Here is a 14,628-nt window from a genome sequence, read left to right on the forward strand (position 1 = left end):
GAGCAACATGAGGATTAACTGTCCTCAGGTAACTTTCAAGTCTGTAAAGGATTTCTGCCTCCTCAGGGCACATGTTCTCTAAGAGAGACAGCGCTGAAATACTAATAAGAGACTTAATATGTAGCAGCCTCGAATAATCTGTGCTCTGTGTTACCACTTCAGACAGTCAGCGTCTCCCTAACACAGTCTGACAAAGGCACCGTGGAGGGATAAACAGCCAAGGCTGAAAGTCCCAGACAGGAGCATGGACTTCCCTTGCAAAGCCCTTGGGAGGAAGTGCTTTTAACCACCAAATTAGGTAGCTGGACCGGGGCCTGTGCACCTGCTGGGCAGGCAGGGGTGTCTGCCTGCTGTCATATTTTGGCACATATGTTTGACAGCCTCTCCCTCCCAATGAACATTTCTAATACGCAAAGGTTAATCTTTTCTTGGCTTCTTCTTGTCACTACTGACATTTTGTACCTGTTATCTCCCTGTGGTTGGGGGTTGTCCTGTGCATTGTAAGGTGTTTAGCCTCATCCCTGGACTCTGCACAGCAGATTAGTATCCCCTACCCTCTCTGAGTTGTGACAATTCAAAATGTCTTCAGACATTTGCTGAATGTCACCTGGGGGAGGGAGAGGCACAATTGCACTGGTGAGACGATCCACTGTGAATGCCTGATGTATTACTCAGATTATGAGTAAACCTCTCCAAAAAAGCCATCCTCAAACATGCTCATGGGGCTGCAGAAATGTCAGTGGTCTTGGAAACCACTCTTCTCCCATACCCTACCAAGTTAGATTGAATTCTGCAACCCCAACATGAAGTGGAGGAGACACACAAATTTTCACAAGTGAAGCAGCATCTGATTTGGTGTTTATTTATTTAGCACCATCGCCTAGTTCCGTTGTCTAGCTTTCTTTCAGCCCTGGCGGCCAAAGTCTGCTAATTTGCACAGCATTAAGTATCCTTTGCTCCCCTCACCTATTCCACTTCAACCAAAGATTTGTCTTTTGCTTTGACATTCCACTGTGCAAGCTCTTTTTTAAATGTGTCGGGCTGCAACACAACACATTTGAACTTGAGGGGGGTAACACTGGGGGTTCGGTGGTAATGGGAGGGAATGTCCATCAAAGGGTGACAAACTCTGGGGGGTATCTCTTCCCTCAAATGTCTCATTAGGGTCCCCCGGCTTGGTCTCCATCTCTGCTGTAGCCTGCGGTCCAATTTAATTGAGCGACGGCCTCGCTACGGCACACTGCTCTTTCGACAGGAGGGTAAACTCATTCTGTCCATCATGACATTTGCTTTCTTAAGGGCCTCACAATATGCAACTTAAATAATTAAATGCAGGTCACATCACAGCCTCCCTTTTCAAGCCTGTCTGAGGGCACAGTGGGTTCTTTCTGATAGTTAGCTTTTGACCATGTGATTTTTAGAAGCTGGTTGGGTTTTTTGTTTGTTTTGTTATTGTTCATGACACTTCTCCTCACTAAAACCCCCAAAACTCAGTGCAAATCCAATGTGCCTAGCTAAAAGGGCTGTGAATTTTCTGATGTTGGATAAATGGTGACTAAGAAAAATCTGAGACCCCTGGTTCTGGCAAGGATCTCAGAGCAGCCTGCTTGTCACGGTCAGAACTTTTCATTTGTCATCCAGGAAAGTGTAATGCTGGGAGACAAATCCCTGGTGTCCCATTGCACGTGTCCATTCACTTTGAGCTGGGATGGACTTGTCAACAATAAAGTAAACCTTTAAAATGGTCTAAAAAGAGAGAAGTTCCAGGAAGGACTAAAGGTAACTCTTACCTATAGTGTCCATTTTAAACAATTGATTTCTCTGGGGAAACTCAGAGTGATTATAACGAGTTTGGATTTCGTTGAACCCAATGCTGATTTTGCATATTACAGAGATTTGTCATCTTTAAGTAATGTGCCAGATGAATGCTTTAAAATAGATGCAACTTTGTGTGAATTTTCTATAATATAGCAAGATCTGATTGCTCTATTAATAGCCAAAGTCCTTGGCCTTGAGAAGGCAGGATGGCAGCGTTTTTAAAATTCATCATCTCTGCATAATTAGTTGTGAATCTCTAAATATCCAAGCTGAGGAATTAACCAGGAACTAGAGCTGTTATCCCTCAGCGTCCCTTTTAATATTGTTCCATAGTCATCATTTCCTTGTGTTTTTCTAATTACTGTAAAACCAATTGTTTTTAACTCAACTTCCCTGGCTCTTTGGAATTTGTTGAATGTAATCACCTTCAAGTGAAGAAAATGCACTTCTTGTTTGGGAAATTGGGGCTTGATTAGCTGAATATCATCAAGTGACTGGGGGACCCCAGTGCCAAAGTTTTGCATATTTTACCTGACCATTGCATTTTGAGGGTATGTGGCTGGAGAAGGCATGATGGAAAGTGAGTGCCTTGTTGTGGTGATCTACAGACCCTAGTGGGGTTTTATTTGGAGATGTAATTTTATAAAACCAAAAAGAACTAGGAATTCTGGTTCCTTACTCTGAATGGCTAACAATATGGCACTAGGGACTAGAAACCAATGGTTCTGGGTACTGGATTACCTTCTCTCTCAGAAGCTGTTTCAGTCTGTATGTCTGATTATAGGCACCTAGAGCAGGGCTGTGCCGTGAACCTTCCCTGCTCCTTAGTGTATAGCAGCGGCCTGGACCCAGCAGAAGCTGAACAAACCAAATAAACTAGTGTAGAAGTCAAGTCTCTTTCTTGCTTTCACTCTTTCCCAATCTTCTATCCTCTAGCACTAGGATGTGCTACCCATCTACTAGCCAGTTCTACTTGAAGATCCTCAAAGAACAGATATTGGAAGAGCAAAGGTTTTCAACCTTCTCTCTTTCATAACAGGGGTGTGACGCACACTCATCAATAAGAGTGGTTCTCTGGTGACAATATATATTCCCAATTTGGGTCAGAGATGATGAGAATCAAGCCAGGAGGTGTGGGACTATTTAGACAAAGCAAAACAAAACAAAACAAAAGGATTCTGATATGCCTGCAACAGCCTCCACGAAGTTTCCTCATTGAAGAGTAAACTAGAAGTCTATATCCTTGAGAAAAAATTGGACAAATGGATTCATCATTTTTCTCTAGCACTTCCTCAAAGAAGAAGAAAGGCCCTTATTGTCTATCTCCCTGCAGGTAGCCATGCTGGGTCGGTCTTTCTCTGGACAAGGAAAGGCTCAAATAGATAATAAATGTAGGCATAAGGGCTACCCAAGAACGTAATCAGCGCAGTGAGTTGGTTGATTTTTATTTGACACACATTTATTAAATACCTAGGATGTGCCATGTCCCATGCTAAGTTCAGAGCATGAATGACCATTAATCTTGACACTAATGAGGGAGTTGAATGTATGAAGAAACAGGTATAATATTAAGTGGAAATGAAAGAGATACAGGGTCTTACAGGGGAACAGACAAGGAGTAGTAACTGGGCTTTGGGTGTGGCTGATGAGGGGCATCCTGGAAGGCTTCCCATTGGAGGTGAAGTCTGAACTGAACCTTAAAGATGAAGCAGGGGTTAAGTGAAAGGGTGTTAGTACAAAAGCCATTTCAGGGAGGCCAGATCATATAAGCAAAAGCATGGAAGCCTCCAACAGCATTGTGTGTTCAGGACACGACAGGCATCTTAACAACGCATAAAATATAAGCCAGGAAATGAAAAAAAGTGAGGCTGGAGAAGCAAGACCAATGTGGGCTTTGTGAGCCTTGTAAGAGGAGGTGATTGGATTAAAAAAAATTTAAGTAAAACAAAATTTAAAATGTGTCATTTAAAATATTTTAAACTTTATTTTGTGCAAGAAGTATTATTTTAACAGAAATAACTCAGACCCTTATTACAGATATATCTTAAATCAGCATTAATAAACATGGCTTCTGAGTCAGACATTCATTTATTCGATAGGCAGATTTTTAGTGAGTATCAGATTTTATGCTAGGTCTGACTGCTGAGGAAGCACTTGGTCCTTTTCCTGAAAGGGCACATGAATCCAAATCATCTTCGATTCTATTAAGTCATTGAACTTTGAACCTTAAGCAAGTTACTGTTAGCTGGGTGCTGCTCAGTTTCCTTATCTGTAAAATCAAGACAAAATGTCTATTTATAAAGTTCTTATGAGGAACACATAAGAGAAACTTAGGAGGAAAAACGTCTGGCCCTTAACAGTAGACCGTAGTAGGAGTAGTTACATTGGATCCAATAGGCTGAAACTGGAATGATTTGGCTGTGCAGTATTAAGAGTACAAATGAGTTCAGTGAAGAATAAGCACAGGATAGATTCCATAGAAACGTGGCAGAGGCAAGAGATGCAACCAAGTGGGCCTCTGAGATGAGTGCATTTCCATGCTAATGCGGGGATTTAACTCTGTATTGCCTTACCGCTCCTGCTAAGAGGCCAGCAAGCCTGAGGTTCCTGGGTTCTGCTCTCAGATCCTCCTAGCATAGCTCCAGGGCAAAAGGACAACTGGGACCTCTCCTTGCTCTTGAAGTTGTTGTTTTCAAAACCACTCTACTGGGGTGTAATTGACAGACAAAAAGCTGTACATATTTAATGCGTACCACTTGGTGATTTTGGAGAGATGTATGTACCTGGGAGAGTGGACTGTGCGGGTGATGGACAACCCTCGAAAAGTTCCCAGCAAAGGAACAGCATGGCAGGCTTTTGCATTTCAGGGAGGGCACTTTGGTGGCAGTGAGGATGATGCATTTAAGGGGCATGAGACTGGGAGCAAATTGACAGGGTCTAGGGACAAACGGAGGCAGCAGGCTGCATGAGTCAGATGGGGGCCAGGGTCAAGGCAGTGCTGCGGTGAGTGGGACAGAGGCAGACCTGAAAAGCCTCTAAGACGGGAGGCAGCATGCCTTGGGATGCCCAGAGCATGGCCGGTGAGAGGGGAAGAGTCCATGGCGACTCCTTGCTTCATAGTTTGTACTCCTACCAGGATGGCGACACATTCAGTGAAGACAGAGAACCTGGGAGGTAGAGCAGATTTCGCGAGGAAAAAAAGAGAGGTTTCCATTTGGATGTTTCCTCTTGGGGTATCTGGCAGGTCTGGTGATTGGTGACATACAGCCAGGTAGATGAAACAGAAGCTTGGGAGAGCCGGCTTCACTAGGGATTGTTATTTTACTTTTTACCAGCCAGGTCCAGTGGGTCCAGGTGAGACCCCCCTTTCTCCCTTCATCCGGAGACTGGGGCCACACTGGGTCTTCCCCCTTCCTACAACTGGCTTGCTCCCTCCTTCACCTTTACACTGTTGTCTCCTGCACATGCCTTCTCTGAGGCCTTGCCTGCTGGAAAAGGGCAGGAATGTCTGTCATGCCCAACTTGGCAAATTAGAGTGGGTAGCTCTGTGAACAAAGCCACAGCATTACTTCTGTCTGCTACTTCACGCGCTGGGCCACCTATCCAGCTCCTAAATCCTGCTCCCCTCACTGACTGCTAACAACTAGACTTTCTAAACATTTTTCAGAATGAAGCCAAAGAAACCAACCTTGAAAGAAAAGTTGTGTATTTATTCAGTGTGTTATGAGCCTAGAGGCAGGATTTTAGAAAGTAGACTTTTTTGGCCACATTCAGTGTGATGCAAACAAAGCAAGTGGGTCCCGAAAACCAGGGAATATGGGGCCACAGCCCGCCCTGTTTTGAAGGGTGGGTTCCAAGTCGTGCTGTGACCAGCAGGGTGAGCAGCTAGGGAAGGAGCTGGGGCCAATGGGAGTGGGCGGTGGGAGGGCACCGGGGACAGGCAGCAGCCTCTGTAAACTTCCTGGAAGCTGTGGAGGACCGACTGCCACTATCAAATGTCCTCTCCTGCCTGAGGGAAATTCCAGGGAACTGGCCAATCACAGTGGCTCACGCCTGTAATCCCAGCACTTTGGGAGGCCGAGGCAGGAGGATCACCTGAGGTCAGGAGTTTGAGACCAGCCTGGCCAACATAAGGAAACTCCATTTCTACCAAAAAAATACAAACATTAGCTGGGTGTGGTGGGAGGTGCCTGTAATCTCAGCTACTAAGGAGGCTGAAGCAGGAGAATTGCTTGAACCCAGGAGGTGGAAGTTGCAGTGAGCCAAGATCATGCCACTGCACTCCATCCAGCCTGGGTGACACAGTGAGACTCCATCTCCAAAAAAAAAAAAAAAAAAAAAAAAAAGGCTGGGCACAGTGGCTCACGCCTGTATTCCCAGCACTTTGGGAGGCTGAGGCGGGCAGATCACGAGGTCAGGAGTTCAAGACCAGTCTGGCCAATATGGTGAAACCCCCGTCTCTACTAAAAATACAAAAATTAGCTGGGCGTGGTGGTTGGTGCCTGTAATCCCAGCTACTAGGGAGGCTGAGGCAGGAGAATCACTTCAACCCGAGAGGCGGAGGTTGCAATGAGCTGAGATTGTGCCACTGCACTCCAGCCTGGGTGACAGAGCAAGACTCCGTCTTGGAAAAGAAAAGGAAAAAAAAATTTTCAGGGAACCAAGGAGAAAGGGTGTGTTTGAAAAGGGCAGCTATCTTGGCAAACATCCAGTAAGGCTTCACGATCTACTGGTGAATTCCATCCTGCAGGTTGGGGACCTCTATTAAGAACCTTGTTATTTCAAAAGGGACTCCAGGGGTATGACAGCCAATCTCCCTTTCACAGGCATGTGTGATGAACGCAAGGAAACACTGACTTAGGGGGAATAAAATCTCCACCAGACACTCAAGGCACGTCCTCCTGTTATTGTTTTTCTCCTGTTTCTATTTTCTTTTTATACAAACTTTGCCAACATTTAGGAAGTTAATGGTGCTGCATCCATCCTTTAATGCCCCTTCCTAGGGTTATCGGAAGCCAGCACACACCCACAGCCATGCCAGCTGTCTGCACAGAACATTTTCCCTTCCTGGCAGCACTGCCACAGCTGGGGCTGACCTGTGGCTGTCAGGGTGTGCGAGGACCGATCTCTGGCAACACATCCTCTTTTAAAGGCAGGTCGCAGGCACCTTGGTGGAGGGAAAGACTGTCTTGCTGTTTGTGCTGCTTCTAGGACCTCACCACCTTCTCCCAAGAAGCTAAAGCAGTAGAATAAAATCAAGATGTTCCTTTTCAAAGAGGGGTTTGCTCTGGTTAGAGGAAATAGGATGAGCAAAGTGAGTTGACAGAGAAAAATGTTCAGGCTGGGACTCACTTCATTTCACAGAAGGATTTAAAAAAAACTTCAAGCAGTAAGTTTACTGGTCATCATTAGGTCATCCAAAGCCACAACCTAATGCGGATTCTTGATTGTCTTGTCACAATTCATGTAGACAGGCCTATGATGCTGAAACATGGGCCCTGAGGTAAGTGCACTCGTATCCAGGTATTCTCTCATTTGGAGTCAGCGAATTTGTCTTAAATCTTGTCTCCTTTTTCAGGACACTTAGACTATCCTTCCCCTCCGTTCCTACTTCTGTCTACACTGGGACCCCACTGGTGGAGGAAGGGGCAGGACAGAACTGAAGATTGCTTGCCTCTTTTTGGTAACAAGCAACAGACAGAATCATGAGTTTCCTCCTTGACATACCTTCCTCACTTGGCTTCTAAGATGCCACACTCACCCGCCCTCCTCCTCCTTCACTGGGTCTTCCTCTTCTCCGTGACTGAGATAAGGTGGGAGGACGTGGTCTTCTCTTGGGCTACACTCCCTCCCTTCCTCATCGCATTTGGATACACAGCTTTAAACGCGACTGACGTGCTGATGACACTCAAATTTACATGAGCCCCAGACTCTCCTAGCCTCCCACCTACTCACCACTTCTACTTGCAGGCTTAATGCGCCCCCAAATCTAGCATGTCCACACAGAACTCCCATTTCACTTGGCAGAAGGCAAGGGCAAATCCAGTCTTTCTAAGAGCCAAAGCTTGGAGTCATCCTTGATCCTACTTTTTTTCCAGTATACCAGTGAATTGTATTTTTGTTGTTGTTGTTTTTGTTTTGAGGTGGGGTCTTGCTGTGTCACCCAGGCTGGAGTGCACTGGTGCAACCGTGGCTCATTGTAGCCTCAATTTCCAGAGCTCGAGCAATCCTCCCACCTTACTCTCCCGAGTAGCTGGAACCACAGGTATGTGCCACCACAGCTACCACACCTGTCTCTTATTATTTTTTTTTAAATTTTGTAAAGACAGGTGCTCACTATGTTGCCCAGGCTGGTCTTCAACTCCTGGCCTCAAGTTATTCTCTTGCCTTACCATCCCGAAGAGCTGGAATTACAGGCATGAGCCATCATGCCTGGTCTGAGTCAGGTGGTTTTTTTTTTTTTTTTTTTTTGAGACAGAGTCTCGCTCTGCTGCCCAGGCTGGAGTATAGTGGCGTGATCTCGGCTCACTGCAACCTCCGCCTCCCGGGTTCATGCCATTCTCCTGCCTCAGCCTCCCAAGTAGCTGGGACTACAGGCGCCCGCCACCATACCCAGCTAATTTTTTGTATATTTAGTAGAGACGGGGTTTCACCGTGTTAGCCAAGTTGGTCTCAAACTCGTGACCTCGTGATCCGCCTGCCTCGGCCTCCCAAAGTGCTGGAATTACAGGCATGAGCCACACCCGGCCATTGGGTGGTATTTTTAATTAGATTTGGAATCCGACCATTCTCACTCCCTGTGTTGTGCAAGCCACATGTGACTATATTTACATTAATTAAAATTTCGAATAAAAGAGAAAAGAAGGAATGGCCCAAATGAGAACTCTTAGGAAAACTGGAGCACAAATTAAATTTAAAAATTCAGTCTCTTACTTGCACTGGCTGCGCTTCAGGTGCTTAGCAGCCATGTGCATGGACATAGAGCATTTCCATCATTGAGGGAGCTCTCTTAGCCAGCGCTGGTCACGGTGTGGATCGCAGCCACCCTGGTCCAAGCTATCAACATCTCTTGCCTGGATGCCTGTATCAGTCTCTTAGTTGATCCTGCTTCTTCAGTTTTCTCAATACAGCAGCCAGAGGCACCCTTTTTAAACTTTGCACCTCATACCACTCCCAGGCTTTAAGTCATCCAAATTCCCTGTCTCTCAGAGTAGAGGTTAGTCCTCAGAAAGGCACACAGGGTTCCAGGGGTTCTGGCCCCTTCTCATTTGGCCTCATCCATCAAGTTGCTCTCTCTGCAGCAACATGCGAGCCTCCTGCTACTCCTGGGCTCCAGAGCATGCTCTGCCTCAAGTCTACCGCACTGGCCATTTCCTCTATTGGGAGTGCCCTTCCTGGCTCACTCACTCTCCTGCTTCAGCTCTCTCTGCTCAAAAGTCGCTTTCTCAGTGAGGCTCCTTCCGACTATTCCACTTCAATTTCAACTTCTCCTCCAGCTGCCAGCACTCTCACTCTCCCTTTCTCTGTGTAACTTTGTCTTTTCTGTAGCACTCATCTCCTATGAACGAACTATATACATTTACTTGTGTATGATATCTATTGTTTACTATCTGGCAGGGATCTTTGTCCATTTACTCACTGCTGGAAAACTGGCTCAGAGGAAGCTTTCAACAAATACTTGTTCAATAATGAATAGAGAAAGTTTGAGGGCTGAAAGGGGCCCTGGAAACCATTCTTGGGTGTGTGGCTGAGGGTCGGTGAGGTGAGGCTATTCCCTGAGGACTCACCATGAGCTCAAGGGAAGAACATGGATTCGGAGCCGGCATCATCCTAGGCATCTTCACTGGGCGAGCTCCATGACAATGAACTCCCCTTCCCCTTCCTCTGTCACAGTCAGAGGGACACCAATGAACCACAAAGAGCCAACGGGGACAACAACCAACTAAAATATCAGGGGTATTCACCACTTTCTTCTTGGTAAAGCTTTGCATGATTCAACCATCAATCCTACCTCTCTGATAACTTATAAGAAGAAAGGGACAAAGTGGTGGTTCAGATTAATGAGCTCTTCTTCCATGCTACTCTAACCCTCCTTCCCCCAATGCAAATACCAAGATTCTCTGAAAACTGGAAACACACATGGATGCTAGATTGTTTTTTCCTAAACATATCAACCTTGTTTTTTAAAAAAATAAAATGATGCTTTCATTACATAATTTATAAAATAGTATTTGAGAAAAAAGTTGATTAGTAGGAAAAGAATGGCTTTCCGTTGCATCATTAAAATATTTCTGACAATCCAGATGAATTAGAAGAAAAGCAGAGCCCAGATCACATTTTGTGTTAGGGATTTGTCTGTCCTCTTGTATCTGAAAGGAACTACCATCTGAATAGACATAGTTTCAAATGCCTAGGGATAATGATTTTTCTACTGCCAATTCTGGCTCAAAGAAAAAGATAGTGAGGGAGCTTCAACCTCACAAACAGACCTGTTCATAATGGCACAGCTAACAGGTCCAGGGCTACACAGCATGATGTTAGCAGAGAGCCTGGAAAACTCCATCCACAGCTCACTGGATGATTTAACTTGCCAGAGCATATAATTAAGAACAAAGTTATCTTTATAGTCATTCCTTCATTACTGAGACAACTCAATTGGAGGCTGTTTTAGAGATGCTGGATTCAGAAATAAAAACCTTACAGACTGCACTGCAATGTCATGAAGATTACACTAGAAAACAAATGGATGCGCATAGACAATCTTCTGTATGTACCAGAAAATTAGATCTCAGGAGAGACACGAAGAAAAAACATAAAATCAAAGAGGGTGGGGGCCGAGCACAGTGAAAGGTATAATCAGCGGCTTCCCAGAGAGAGGAACCTGCAGGGCCAGCAAGTTCGCTGGTTGTTACCTGGGGCAGCGCTCTTCAGTGCTTTCACTAACTGTCCCCTTCCAGCTCCAAAACCATTATCTCCATAGTCCGGGTCACTCTCACTATTACTGCCACCGCTGGCAGAGTATGTACACATTCTGGGTGCCTTGTCCTAAATGAGTAATATGAGACTGTTAAGATTATTCATACAAATCAAAATGGGGCAGAGCATCCTGTGAGCATGTGACACAGTTCACATTTGGCTGTCAATGTGTGCACAGAATTCCATTCCCACTGCCCAGCCCACCGCCCACCCAAGACCAACTATGGTTTGCTGGTTTTTCGGCCTCCTGAGGAGCTGATGCTGTCTACTCAATTACCAGAGCTGCAGAAATAGGCCTGCAATAATGAGGCTGTCGACGGCACTCTGCCATTGTCCCAGGCCCAGGAAGGTCCCCACGGTTACCTGCTCTGCATTTTGTACACTTCTTTATAGGGTCTTATTTTTCTCAAGTGCCTATTATGAGCTGCTGTTCCAAACCTAATGGCTTATTTATTTAACTGATCTCATCATTGCCTTCCAAGTATCAGAAGGTAAAAACAATCAACCTTGGGAACAAAAGAATCAATGTTTGCCTAATTTATAATTTTCTTTCAGTTCCCAAAAGGACAGTAGCCTTTAGAAAAGTAAGCAACTGCTGACCCTATGTAATCCTCAAATCTGCTGACAGTTCATGGGCTGAGGGACCCAGTTTCCCCTCTAGCTCACATGCACGCATCACCGGGCCCCTCCCCTAAGGATGTCCGCGGTGTGGCAATGATGCTGTATTCAGGAATCGCTGAGGCAGTTGATACTGTATGAACAGTATTCCCCTTTGTGCACATAAGCAGAATCCTGGATCCAGGAGTGCAACTCCTATGTTGTTGAATTGAGGTTATTTGGGGCCTTTTTTTTCCCCATTTGTAGAATGTCCTGTTAGAGCCTATTATTCCCCACCTAAGCCAGATAGTTCCGATCCAGATGCATTAGATGGGTCTCTGAAGTTTGTTTAGAAGAGTGTCATTTGGTTGGGGATTGTAAAAACACATTTTAGGATGTAAACTCGCTTATCTGGGGTTATAAATTCAAGCACTCATTTCCTTTACTCCTTCATTCATTTACTTAGTCACCCATCCATTCAACAGTGTTTACTAAGTACCTACTGTGTGCTAAGCAGTATGCTAGGTTCTAGGGGTAACCTGCTGGAAGGGGTAAACAGGAGGGGGTACCACATAACCCCCAGTAGGGATGAGCAAGGAGTCCCTGAGCCAGACACCCATAGCCACTCATTAGGAGTTCTGTGTGTGTCATCTCAGGGCAGATGAAGAACCCACTGCAAAAATGAAACTCAAGGCTCACGGATCCTACCTAGCAAGTCATTTGACCACACCGAGCCTCTGATTAGCCATCCTTAAAAGCAATAGAATTAGACCTGATTTCCCTGTTTCATAAAAACAAAGTAAAGGTTAAAATAACTACGGAGACAACGAAAAAAATAGAAAAAACATTATTTCAATGGCGCCCGCATGGCTTGGGAGAGTGAATGCATGTCCCCCAATATCTAATCAGGGCAGCACATCCATACCCAAGAATCTGGGTGCATTTCAGAGGCACTTTGATTTCTTCAGAATGAAAGTGTCCCAAGAACCCACAGTATTCCTTAATAAGGCAGGGAAAAGGGCAAACCCTAGATCTTGGTTTATAATTCAGGAAACCAATAGCAAATTTCATTTAAAATGAAATCTATCATACAAGTGTTTTAAAGGTGCACTTTTTACAATCAGGACCAACAGGTGGATGGCGCCCTTCACCTCCCCCGACCCCTCACCTGGGTCCCGGTGGCGGCATCTTCACCCCCCCAGTCTGGAAGCGGCTGGTTTGCCATTGGATCTTCAGCATATCCGAATGATGAGCATGTCTGAGGCCTTGGCTCTGCTTCATTCTGCTTTTGGGGACTGACTTTTCCTAAATGAGGACACGTACGTGGAATCACATATCAGCTTCCATCGACCTTTTCCAAGTTTAGGGAAGGAGGTGGGGGGAGACATTCAGAAATGATAAAAAGGGTCCGAATACAGGGAAAGCTGGGCTTCCTGCCATTCTGTCCCACTGTAGTCTGTGCTGCCCAAAACATCTGCATAATTGTGTATACATGTCTATAGAAGCCCCTTTTCAAGACCCTGAGGCAAACTGTTCTTAGACCACTTTTCTACAAAACGTTGAAAGACTTTACAGGTTAGAAAGGGTTCGGCAGGCAAACCATTCAGGAAACGCTAAAGTTATTCTTTAAATAATGTTATTCATCCAACAACAATCAAGTTTCTTCTTTGGAGGACTTCTCAGAGGCTTCAGTGTGCCAATGGGCATTAGCATAGTTTCTGAAAAGAGGATTTGAATTTGCAGGCTTCCTCAAACACAGGGAACCCCGATTTTCCTAAAATACTTATCAAGGTCATTTTGCATAGTGTGGTTTGGGAAGCTTTGCTTGGAGCCCTTAAACATCTCTCAGGGCAGTACTTTTGAAGCTTTAATGTACATATGGATCAGCTGCGCTTTTGTTCATGCGCGTGCTGATTCAGTAGGTATGCGGTGGGCTCTGAGTCGGCAGTTCTGACAAGCTCCCAGGTGATGCCAATGATGCTGGCCCACGGACCACACTGAGTAGCAAGGGTGTAATTAGCAGAGAACAATTAAACAGTTTCCCCATTACCCGTGAAAGTAGATTAACCTGCATAGTGTATGCCTTTGTCATGCCAGAATGGAGAATTGCTGTCATTATCCTCCAACCTCAGTGATTATAAGCAGGACATGCTGTGACAGCCTCTCCACAGCATTTTGTTTGTGAGGGGAAGCTAAGAACTGTGTTTTCATCAGCACTGTGAGTTTTGTATAGTGACTTCCAGTTTTTATATGGGGAGAGGAAAAATAACCAATTCAAATGTACACATTAAACAGGCAGTGACTACTCAAAAAGGAGGTATAATCTCATTTTCTTTTTGTTCCAACTAGTCCTCATTCCCTAATTTTTAACATGAATAACAGATGGACACAGAAAAGAGAAGCATTGGAAAGCAGGCCCCCTCTGGACCACAGATATCATGTGGGGACAGGAAAGTTCAGGATGGGTGACAAAAATTCCCTGCAGTGTGTTCACCTCACTCTCTACTATATACTATCTTTTTACAACTCTTCCTTACAATTTAATTAAGATAGAACCCAAAGCCAGGTGCAGTGGCTCATGACTGTAATCCCAGCACTTTGGGAGGCCAAGGCAGGTGGATCACCGGAGGTCAGGAGTTCAAGACCAGCCTGGCCAACATGGTGAAACCCCGTCTCTACGAAAAATACAAAAAATACAAAAATTAGATATGATGGCACATGACTGTAATTCCAGCTAATTGGGAGGCTGAGGCAAGAGAATCACATGAACCCAGCAGGTGGACGTTGTGGTGAGCCAAGATTGCACCATTGCACTCCAGCCGGAGTGACGGAGTGAGACTCCATCTCAAAACAAAAACAAAAACAACAAAGATAGAACCCTTGCATACCTGGTGCAGTGGATATTAGCAGCAAGATCCAAACAATCTCCTTCTGATCGCTTATGAAGCAATTCAAGACTTGTGGTTTCTATTCAATTTGTTATAATGACAGTGTTTAATCATGGAGTCTAAGGCAGCCGCCGGTGAATTGAGGTCACACATGTGACTATTCAGGCATGGAGTACATAATCTATAACTAAGATTTTGCCCCTTACTCTCTGGAGGCTGTGTCATTAATTAATAATGCATTTATTTCAAAAATAATATGCATTACAGGCTTTAAAAACGTAGCCTTGACTTGGAATGAGCAGAAGTTTGTGATGCAACATTCGTGGCAACGGGTATTCCTATATAAAGG

The 14,628-nt window shown here is 45.0% G+C and overlaps 1 protein-coding gene across 3 annotated transcripts in view; it reads right to left on the reverse strand.

The window, feature by feature from the left end:
* The window catches only part of NCKAP5 (NCK associated protein 5), an 835,293-nt gene that overhangs the window by 45,584 nt on the left and 775,081 nt on the right, over window positions 1–14,628 (reverse strand). For 2 of the 3 annotated variants that reach the window (XM_025404546.1, XM_025404544.1), the window contains 2 exons: window positions 12,560–12,696; window positions 10,365–10,863 (listed from right to left, as the gene is read on the reverse strand). In XM_025404546.1, the coding sequence (XP_025260331.1) occupies window positions 10,675–10,863; window positions 12,560–12,696 (326 nt within the window). In that variant the 3' untranslated portion in view covers window positions 10,365–10,674. Of the gene's footprint in view, window positions 1–10,364; window positions 10,864–12,559; window positions 12,697–14,628 lie in introns of those variants that run through there. The other variant, XM_025404545.1, reaches the window with a different exon arrangement.

The sequence above is a fragment of the Theropithecus gelada genome, chromosome 12 (genome assembly GCF_003255815.1).
Source record: "Theropithecus gelada isolate Dixy chromosome 12, Tgel_1.0, whole genome shotgun sequence".
In the NCBI taxonomy this organism is placed as follows: Eukaryota; Metazoa; Chordata; class Mammalia; order Primates; family Cercopithecidae; genus Theropithecus; species Theropithecus gelada.